This window comes from Sesamum indicum, linkage group LG9, assembly GCF_026168435.1.
Source record: "Sesamum indicum cultivar Baizhima isolate 11 linkage group LG9, ASM2616843v1, whole genome shotgun sequence".
NCBI lineage: Eukaryota > Viridiplantae > Streptophyta > Magnoliopsida > Lamiales > Pedaliaceae > Sesamum > Sesamum indicum.
In genome coordinates this window covers 5882154-5894234 of record NC_142665.1, presented here as the reverse complement: position 1 = coordinate 5894234, position 12081 = coordinate 5882154, and the positions used below count along the sequence as shown (strand labels likewise).

General features: G+C 30.5%; 1 protein-coding gene across 1 annotated transcript; it reads right to left on the bottom strand.

Annotated features, from left to right (window-relative positions):
• Positions 1-210: 210 nt before the first annotated feature.
• LOC105170745 (S-adenosylmethionine synthase 3) lies at positions 211-2498 on the bottom strand. The gene is made up of 2 exons (XM_011091648.3): positions 2363-2498; positions 211-1546 (listed from the first exon to the last, which is right to left on the bottom strand). The coding sequence occupies exon 2, from the start codon at positions 1542-1544 to the stop codon at positions 390-392; it is 1155 nt and encodes a 384-aa protein (XP_011089950.1). The 5' UTR covers positions 1545-1546; positions 2363-2498; the 3' UTR covers positions 211-389.
• Positions 2499-12081: the final 9583 nt, after the last annotated feature.

Sequence of the window (12081 nt, the reverse complement as noted above, 5' to 3'; positions counted from 1 at the left end):
AACACTCCTACTATACTGTGACACTTTTATTATTTAATAGACACAATATTTCATGTATAAAATGAAATTCGAACACATTATTTCTAATTTCATAAAAGTCTGAGCCAACGGATGCTAGGTATGGCCAGGGCTGGTGGCAGAGCACATTCCAATTATCTATATTATTTAAGATTTTATTTTTGGCACATAATGTATAAAGATGTAATAGAATTTGAAAAATAAAATAGAAGCCGCAAACTGTAGTATTATTGCCCATAATTACTACAAGTAGCAAACAGATCTTTTCCTGCCAAATCTCAAACGTCACTGCAACGAAAACATTTTAAGGTACAGTCTACCCCTTCGTCTTCTGTTTTTCCCCTTTATCACTTGAGGGTTTAAAGTATTTGTCACTTGGCCTTAAGGATCTTAATAGCTTCCCAAGTAAAATCCGGGTCATCTCGCCCAAAATGCCCGTACGCAGCAGTCTTCTGATACCTAAAATTGCCACCTCTCTTCAGGTCCAAATTCATTGCAATCATTCCCGGCCTGAAATCAAAGTTCTTCTTGATCAGCTGCAATATCTCCCTATCAGCCATCCTCCCCGTTCCATACGTGTCTACAAACACCGACAGTGGTTCCGGTATGCCAATCGCATACGACACCTGCACGATGCAACGTCGTGCTAGCCCCGACGCCACCACACTCTTCGCAGCCTGTCTAGCAATATATGCCCCACTCCCGTGCACCTTCGACGGGTCTTTTCCCGAGAACGCACCTCCCCCATGCGCACCCCAGCCCCCGTACGTGTCGACAATTATCTTCCGTCCTGTCAGCCCTGCATCCTCGTGAGGCCCCCTCAGCGAATTGAAATGCAACACTGTCTTGTCATCAAGATACTTGGACGGAACGACGGGTTGAATCACGTGCTTGTTTAACACTCTTGACAACTGCTCGTTTGACACGGCCTCGTCGTGCTGCGTGGAGACAAGGATTGTGTGCACCCTGATTGGCACCACAGCTCCTCCCTCCTTTTGATACTCAACAATCACTTCAGTCTTGCCATCAGGCCTCAGCCACGGACAGGTCCCGTTTTTTCTCACTTCCGTTAACTTGGCTGCAAGTTTGTTAGCAAGTAGATGGGACAGAGGCATCAGCTCAGGGGTTTCATCGGTTGCGTAGCCAAACATGTGGCCCTGATCCCCGGCTCCTATTTCTTCCGGCTTTTTAGTAAAGTTGCCATGTACAATCTCAGCAAGCTCGGGGCTCTGCTGATCGATATTGACAAGAACCTCACAATGATCGGCATCCAAGCCTAGCTCGGTGGACGAATATCCGATTCCTCTGCAAGTGTCACGAATGATCTTCCCGTAGTCTACTTTGGCCTTGGTTGTGATTTCGCCTATGACAGTAACCAAGTTTGCTTTGGTACATGTCTCACAATCAACTATACTGTCGGGATCTTGTTCCAGGCACGCATCCAAGATCGCATCAGATACTTGGTCACACAGCTTGTCGGGATGACCTTCAGTTACAGATTCCGACGTGAAGAGAAAAGTATCCATCGCTGCATTACAACAATGGAAGTCAATCGTAAAATCATTCCTTAAATATGGAATGTGGTTTTAATACAGATGATGGACTCTACAAATGTGGTGCGTATATATGAAGTACAATACGAGATGAAACACGGAATTAAGCAATAACAAATACTCCTGTCAAATTCTCAAAAATAATTGAATAACAGAACAACTATTACGATTCGAAAGGCTAATGAGGTTGATAATTTTAAAAAATAAGTAAAGATACTAATAACAACAGTAAATGCAGCAACAATTTGAAATATAGGATTCAGACAGTAAATAAATGAATTAATTTCTCCAGGGGAAAGGGAATAGTACTAAACACCATTCATTCAAATACAAATTAATGAATTTTAAAGGGCTCAATTGTAGTTAATTTATCCATTCAGAACACTAATAAGCACAAAAATTCCATCAACAATAAATAAATAAAAATGACAACACGACCCGGAACTTTTAAAAGGAAAGCACACAACTCCCGGCGTCGTCAGGTAATCGCATTGCTCTTTCTTTTTTTATAAGGGTTTTTGAGCATATTATTATTTTCACAGAGATTTTGTTGCATTAATTTAACCCGAACTTCAAAGTTATTTTCTAGCAATTGCAAGAAGAAAACAGGCAAATCCCATAATCGATGGTTGCCCTAACATAGCAAGATTTTAGTGTACTGAAACAAGCAGAAGCTGAAGCAGGAATGATAGAGAAAACAGAAAACATCATCAAACACATACAAATTAAAGAAATGCTGGTAATGAAATTAATAGAAGAACTATATATGTATGTGATTCGTTACAACTTACAAGAAAAAGAGAGGGTAGTAATTAAGTAGATATCTTAGGCGGAGGAAGAAGAGGAAATGGTGTGGGCGAGGGATGGATAGATGAGGTGGTGCTTGTAGCACTACACGAGATGGTGGTGAAGAGAGTAGTATTTTTTGATGAATCTTAAGAGTGCTTGCTTGCTTGCTTATTCAGCGCGTTCGAATTTTGGGTTTGGGTGTAGTATTCAGACACCTGTAAACTAATCGTGTCACTTTCTTAATGGCGCCTTTTATTTTGATCACCTTCTTCTTCTTTTTCTTTTTCTTTTTCTCTTTTTTTTTTTTTGGTATAGTTTTTCAATTTCGGGGCTTGGTGAAAATGAGTTATTTTTCATTATTATAAAAAGTTTTTGCAAAAACTTCATCTTATTATTTTTCATTAATTTGTTAAAAAACTTAAACTTGACCAAAACTTCAAATTTATTTAGGTTGCATTTAGATTGAAGAATTTTCTTCATAATAATTCTTTTGAATATATTTAGATAATTTTAAATGAAATGATTTTAAATTTTTTTATTTTAATTTTGAATTAAATTTTAATAAATATATATGGATTTCGAATTTCTTTTAAATGAAGTGGAATTTTTTTTTTCCAAATTCAAATCCATCAATCCATATACACCCTTAAAGAATTATTGAAATTTATGGTAAAACGCAATGATATCAAGAGTTTTTGTCTTTTCTAATAATATTTTATTTATTTATTTCATGAGTAATTATTAACAAAGTATTTATTAATAATGTATTAATTATTATAATCAATAATTAAAATATTATGATGTAATAGTATATGATGCATATAAAGGTCCAACAGCACCAGAACGGTCAAAGTATTTTTGTTAAAAATTTAAAACTATTGGGGGACTAATCTGCAAAACAGAGGTTAGCACATGATGCTTAAGTCAATAACGTCCTTGCAGAAAAAATAAACGAAAAACTTCATATAAAGTGAGAATAATGCTTTGAGGTAATGTTGAAGTGATGAAAATCTTGTGGAGTGCAAAAAATATGCTTAAAATATCCTAAAAATTGAGAGAGAATGAGAATATAAGTGTGATAGCTTGTATTACCAACATGACTATACTGCCTCAATTTATAGGCCTTCGTAGAATAAAATCCAGTAGGTAGTTGGGGTGAATCCGATACCAATTGATAGTTGCGCATGTTAGCTACATAACAAGAAAAGAATTTTACAATTTTTGGACTTATCTAGACAAAAATATAATTTTTTGACAAAGTCTTATCCATTCTGTCTGAATATATGAGATTCAATTACTTACGAACTAAAGAATTGATTCCAACCGAGTCTTTTGAAGTTAATTGAAGATTTTTTACTATGACGTGTATTAAAGTATCAACAACTTGTAAGATATGTCATCCTGTAATATGATGACTCTCTTGTTGGTTTAGACTTATTTTTTGAGCATACCAGATAAGTAAGATTGATGCAAGTTATGTGCTTTGTTACCTTACTTATGGGCCAGCAAGACTTAACCTGCTAAGCAGTCTTGATAGGAGACTACCACCTTACTCTTGAACTATATATCTATATATATATTTAAAGAGGTATCAGTACATATAATCTGAATCAAAAAAATTTATTTATGTTATCAAAATGGACCAAATACACAAAAACTCAAAATTGAGCTAACTGAGTCAATGTAGTATAGACTTAAAACCCAATTCCATCACGTACTTAGGATTTGATTTTCTATTTTAAATAATAAGTAATATAGACTTAGCTTCAAATCGCTTAGACTTTTAATAATAGTAAAATTTTAAATAAGTGTCGAAATTTAAAAGACGAGCAGATATAAAATTTAATGGGATACTCTCAATTAAAATGGTTCGATATTTAAATCAATTCTTGAACTAGTAAAGATAAGATAAAAGTATATTCTCTCAAAATAATAGCGTAACTTGACCCTAAATGATTTAAAGTATTTATAAAAGTTAGATGCTCGTACTCGTAGGATCCACATTTATATCTCTACCTTTAAAGGGTCGGGGAAGCGGACCCGATGAAGAAGGGGCTCGGATCTTGTCGTGTTTTGAGGACTTGATTAAATAGCTGCAACACTTTTTGTTTTGAGAGTTGGGCCACGACAGGATGATTCTTGGGCTAAATTCACGAAATTCAATATATAAGTGGGCAGTGTATAGTGTATAATTTGGGCCACCGATGATTGTCATTTAGGGAAATGGAGCTAGAATACGGACTGAAAGGAGAATGTAAACCCGACCCGTTGTGGGAGTGTGAAAATTTTCAAAACTAAACCAGAAATCCACCAACCCGATCTGACTAAGCCATCATGAAACAGAGACAAGTTGATGTGGTTGATAATTTGATATGATGATATGTATTCAAAATCCCCATGCAACATCATCATCATAATTGCCTCATCTGCTCAATTCATCACTCCCCCCCCCCCCCACCCCTTCTTGAAATTTGCGTTTATCTTTAATGCTGCTAAATATGAGGCATCTACCCTTATTTTATTTTATTTTTTCTCAATGTAAGAAGCATTATTGAATAATTTACAAGTATTGCTATAAATAATTTCTCATTCTATGTGATAATATATAATAATTGGAACCGAATTAATTTATTATATTTTAGGTATTTATATTTTGACATATAATTTATGGCTAATTACACATAAATCCTCTCTAAAAATATAAAATACTCTTACACTCCCTCTTAAAATTCTCTGCTTACATACGATCCCCTTCTGTTAGGGTTTGGATTAAAAATGCATATGTTAGCAAAAAAAATTATATAAGTTTTTAATTTTGCCTTTCGCTTAATATTTTTATGTATATTTTTGTACTTATATAGAAATAAATATAATATCTATATGTGGAGTGAGGTTAACGCCATTACATTTATCCCATATAAGTACAAAATTATTATACGAAAGTGTTAAATGAGGGGTAAAATTAAAAATTTATGTGATTATTTTGCTAATGTCAGCAATTTTCATCCGAATCATACGGATAGAAGGTCGGGTGTAAACAGTAAATTTTCAAAAATGGTGTAAGTGTAATTTTAATTTTTTTTAAAAAAATATAACTTTATATTTTTAGAATGAATATAAACACAATTAACCCTATAATTAAATATATTATGCCTCTTCCTGTCTTATTATGCTATATATAACTGGCTCACTCTTAACCTTTGTTGTCTTCATCTCAATAACTCCATTATGTCTCTCTTTACATGAATATATGTATATACATATTAGGAGTGTGTTGCATATGGGTAGTACAAGAGAAAGATAGTTGTACACGGAAAGGGGTTAGTTAATTGTAGGTTTGTGACAATATGAGCAATGAATTTCTGACATCAATTATTGGAATTAAGTGTAAAAATTTCCATACAAAACTACCTAATCCCAACAAGGCCGTTGCACAGCCCAAATCAGGTAGGTGAATTGATTAAGGTTAATCCAAGTTTCTAAATATATTATTAACTCATCATTCATTCATTCATTAACAAACACATGCCCAAGACACAAATTAAAACAAGCTATATAATTTCATCCAAATTTCTCTTACATCCACTCAATAATTAAGACGACGAATTTATTCTAGTTGTCAAAGACCATGAAGATTTCATGTCTACTATTTTTTTAGATTTATGGTAATTTTATGTCTACTGTAAATTTTTTATTTTTCTTGTTAATATCAACAAGTTCGATAAAATTTAACTGAAGGAAGACTTAATTGTTAGACGGAAACAAACTTTAAAAGTGTTAGATGTAATTTTTCAAATTACAAAAGGTTTACGTGTAATTACACGAAATCTCATAAGAGAAGAGTGTAATTATCTCTTTATAATATCAAACAGGATAAATTATATTAAATCAGATTTTCGTTACTTTGGTTAAAGAGGGTATTTTTTAATGTCTTTCGACCTCTTCGTATAAATTAATATTTATTCATTTTAATAATTTATCGAAAAACAATTATTAAAATATTATTATAATGATATAGTTATAAATAAAAAAGGGTAACCTTTGAAAACTAGATGTATAACCGTGACAAAATTGATATGCAAGACGGGAAGAGAACATAAAGCAAAGCAAAGCAAAGGCAAGTGTCAAACACGCGAGTGAGAGACAGCGTAGCCGCGTGGAGGTTCGGCCAGATAAATGAAAATTGGACAAAGGTTTTCTCAAATAATTGTGGGGTTGTTTCTGGTGTGGGTGTGGGTTGTGGGGGCTGCCGCTTCCAGACAAGAATGAGAAATAGAAAGCGACACGTTCTGAGCTTCCCTGTCGCGGTGGGTCCCTGAGTTAATCTCACACGAGGGGGCGCACACGCAACCTCTGACGTCACCTGTGCTCCATATAATCCCAGTCCAATAGGCCGTCCATGACTTGCAGTTGCAGCCAACTTAATTTTGTCTTCTTCCCTTTGAATCAATATTCTATTCATCGAATCAAAAAATTAAGTGCTTTCTGATTTATGAATTATTGGTCTAATTGGTGGGTTAATTGTGGTGGGATCAGTAACATTATATTTATATCATAAATAATTATTAATATTTTTAAAATAATATTAATATATTTAACAACTTATCTTTTTTTAAAAAAATTAATATTTTTTGACATTAATTGTTCAATAAAGTATACAATATAATAAAATAAATTTAGAAACAAACTTATAAAGACCAAATACAAGAAATAATATTATACATTTTTAAATTTAACAGAAAATAAATACACTAAATTATCAAAAATAATCTAATAGAAATAGCAAAATTGAACTGAGAAGAGAAATCATGATTATATATTTAGAAATAACATAAAATAGTTAAACTTAACAGAAATTATCCCAATTTAACAGAAAATATTGCACAGATTTTAGAAATAATCTATTATTCTTTCAGAATTAACATAAAATTAGGGTACTTAACAAAAATAATACACATTTTAGAAAAAAAATTAAAAATTTATCATGTATTTACACTTAATTGTTGATCTGACCGGTTCAATCAATCCAATACCAAGTTACACGGTTCTCTGGTTGATCCATTGGGTTAAACGGTTTTCACGAAAAAAAAAAAAGCGATTTTCTGGCTCCAGTTTTTTAATTTCAAATCGGCCCGTTTTATGGAATGGGTGGCGGTCGGTCTGACCGTCCGAGCTGGACTGAATTTAAAAATAATGCTTTGAATTTCTCCTTCTATTCTTGCTACTTATTTATTTAATTGGGCCAAAATAATAATAATAATAATAATAATTGAAATTTTCATCTTCAATTCTTAAAAGTTTCGATTTAATTTATTTTTGTAATGAAATATTCTTAATCTAGGGCAAATAAGTCTCAAAGTAGGCCAAATTTTGAATTATTTCAAAAATCCATCAAACTACAATCATAAAATACTCTAACATTATATCAATAATATGATAAAATATAAGTCCAGAACGATAATCACAAAAAATTATAAAAATAATTAAAATTTATTGAGATAATAGTTGCAGCAACAGAATATTGCGATTACAGTGGCTCCTCATGCCAAAAGTGTGAGCGTTAAATTCTCTTAAAAAAAAAAAAAAACCACACATATATAGATATATCGTCCCATAACTCAATCCAAATTAAAAGTTATGGTTGTTTGAAATTTTACCGTCAAACCATATACTTCAAGCATTTTGTTTTCAACTTTTGTCGATCCAAATGCTCCCAAACTATACACCACATCTTTTTTTACACCATTTTATACTTTTCTGCATAAAATTTCATGAGAAATTTATATTAGTATGTGATTGATTTGTAATTTTTTTAAATTAAAAATATAATTGAATAAACGGCAAATTACAACCATCTTTTCTAAAATTTAGCATAATTACAAATATATCCTTGTTATTAAAAAATTATAAATATCCCCTTGATTTAATGTCCGTCTAACAACGAGTCCATCCCGTTAGGTTTTCATTCAATTTTTGTGGTGAACTGACAAAAATGCCATTTTAGATTATAAATTATGATTTTAGACATATATTTCATACTTTTTTGAAATATTTTTATTAACTAATACTCCCTCTAGATTATTTATTTTGTCTACCCTCAAGTTTTTTTTTTTTTTTATATTTTTTAAAAAAATTCAACAATGGTAAAATAGTAATGTTCTCTTCATCTGTAGGGGCTACACAATTATTTTTAACTTGAGGGGGGATTTATAATTTTTCAAATAACAAGGGGGTATTCGTAATAATTTATTCTTAAATAAAATTATAAATAATAATCATATATACTGATAATATTAAAATTATCACTGATTATAAGTACTTCATTTTAATTTCCGTATATATATATATATATATGTATGTATGGTGTTAAAAGAACTTACAATAACACGTACCCATTTTAATAAGAAGTAATCACGTTAACAACTGTACTTACGGCTATAAGCTGTCGTTAATTACATATATGATTAATTATGTATAGTGATAACTTTAAATGTATTCTTTTTATAAGTTATGCTATCTTAAAGATATGTATATTACACTTTTTTTTTCAAAATATTTGGGAAATTAAATGTACCTATTGTGTATATAATTTTTTTTTATATAAAATACATGATGTAATTTTTATCTACGTAGGCATCACGCACACTTAAATTTGAGCACATAAAATATCTTGTAGGAAATTTTAAACCCAAACCGTTTGACTGTCCCCCGTAGAGGACCGTGCTATACATATGTTAAACATTAATAGAGTTTGAAATAAAAGATTCAATATCGATTCAATGGGCGTGCTGTGCGAATCTATTCTTTCAGATTTTTTTTGTAAGAAAAATAAAAATGAAAGAGGCTGCACCTTGGTATTTGTTCTGCAAGGTGATGGTTTAATCCATTAAAAATGGGAAAATTTGTATAATAGAATTAAGAAAAAAGTATTTTATTTCCTGATGTCCTTTTACTATAATGGAAAAGAAAATGAAATGGAATGCCATTTTAAAATTTTGAAATGCCAATATAAACTTTGTGAATTTGAGACATGGTGGGATTAATTATATATATGAAAGGAATCTTGCTTGCTTAATAATAGACCAGCTTAATCAATTATTTAATTTTAGGAGCAAACTCATTAACTTTATAATTAATATGAAAATTAACTTAAATTTTGATATTTACTCATGATTTTATTTATGGCCAAAACATTTGTAATGATTTTTGGCTGTAAAAAAGAGCTAATATTTTACCCTCACTTACAGAAATAACGACTAATAATCACTGCACAATCGTGATTAATTTATATTTGTCCCAAAATTTTTTTTTTAACTGTCATAATGATATCATATTTCCTTTAGTGAGAGTTGCTCGAATAAGAGTTGTATATTATAATTAAAAACCTGAATTTTAATAATATTATCTTTAATAATAGTTATTGAAAATCTTCCCCGCTGCAACATTAACTTAATTGAAATGATACTGGAAAAAAAAATATTTTACGACATTTATTAAAAAAAAAAAGAAGACAAATCTAATTAAAAGTGATCGAGTCGAAATTCCTTTGTTGGTTCATTTAAATGAATAATAAAATAATAGTTTGGAACGGCTTATTCAGAACAATTTCAACCTTAGTTTGCCAACCGTTGATTTAATCAAATTATGATTAAGCAAAACACAAGTCCTAATCCTAGCCGTCCCAAAGTCAATGTGGATAATGACACTTTGTCTACTCTCATCCAATATTTTACTTAATTACCGTACTGTCTCCAATGGTTTAGTTGTTTTAAAGATTAATTATCTTTTTAATATATATATATATATATATATATAACTTATGCCATGGCGAAAAAAAAAAAAAAAAAAACTACGAAATGCATATTAAAACAGTAGCTATTTTTTTTAGTGAAAATATGTATAATTAACCAATAATGCCTTAATCCAATAGTTAAAATTAAGACTGGTGTTCCGTAAACAAGTTTAAAGTAATGTGTCTGAATTCCATCAAATGTGTGGATATTTATTTCACTCTGTGCATGCGAGTCTTTATTTTACTTTATGTGAGTTATTGTAGTATTATATGTTGTTGTTAGTTATATTAAGATATCACTCAGTGTATCATTATGTGAGTTATTTTAATTTATTTATCATTATTAGTAAAAAAAAATTGTTGAATAAGAATATACTAATATATATTCATCTCGTATTTGGCACGGAGGCGTGGCCATGCATGTGAGTGTGACATACATACGACGTCGAATCTACGACTCTTATTATTTTCCATAATATGTTGGGTACTGATTAGTGATTAATCAATTAAAAATATTAAATTTAATTACATAATCATCCATGCTTCTAACCGAAAATTATAGTTTCAGAATATTTGTATTTATGGGCCCTCTTTTAAAAGGCTTAATTTCCTCCCTCTCATGCTACAAGAAAATAACTTATTCCCAATATTATAACTTATTAGAATTTAAAATTTATAGAAAGCTAATATTATTATCTCGCTATCAAATAAAATTGATGTAGAAACTAAAATTTTAATAATGATTAATTAATATTTATTATGATTCAGTTTTGGCTAAAGTATTTATCATGATTTTTAGTTATTAATTATAGTATTTATCAGCATTTCATATTTGACCAAATCGAAGTCATATATATATATATATATATATTTAGTGGTTTTAAACTAAAAATTTGGGTATATAACGGGGTGGGGGATGACCTCAACAAAATAATACACAGACACACACACAACACGTACATTGACATGGAAGAATCCTCCAATTCCCGTTGGAATTCATATTTTCAGTCCATTTCTATCCCAATTTAAAGTCAAACAATTATTGCCAACTAGTATATGTGGCACATTTATATGCCCGCTCATAATTAACTTAATTTTTTCTAAAAGAAATGTGAAAGTTGAGAATAGTGAGACAAGATTAATAAAATAATTAAAAATAAAAAAAAAACAATTTTTTTTTGAAATAGTAATTTATATGATTATATTAATATTTTGATAAACTGGGCAATTAATTAGTTGGTTCAATCAATACATTAATATAACTAAAAGAAATGAAACAAACTATAATAAGGGTAAAATATTTTAGTCCCATAAAACAAGAGAAGAATTTTTTTGGTACCATAGTTGTGGCAGGTAACATTTTTAGTCTCATAAAATTAAAAAGTATGTTTTTTAGTCCCAGAATTTGTGATTTGAGCCTTTTTTAGTCCAGAAATTACAACGTTTATTTAGTCTGAAACGTCTTTTTAGTCCAAAAATACATGATTATGAGTTTATGCAACTAAAAAAGCGACACTTGCCATAGTTGTCGTACCAAAATAAATCCTTTTTCTATTTTATGGGACTAAAAAAATATTTTACCCCTATAATAAATGCACATAAGATAAGACAAATACCTACTTATCTATAAAATTCAAATCTATAAGTTTGAACTTATTTATAGGATTTCAATCTTGATCGATTAGATTAAAATGTCATTAGCACTGATAAAAAAACTTGAAAACAGGAAAAGTGTGCTTTTGACTATTTTGTCAACCAACTAACAAGCCCCGCAAGAGTAAAACCCAAATGGACAACAAATCAGAAGTTTTTATCACACTTTATCCGACGACTAGGAGGACGACACGAGGAGCAAGAATCAGGTGAGGAATTAGCAAGTTTTTCAATCATATTCTACTAGTTATTTATTGGATTTGATTGAGTACAATT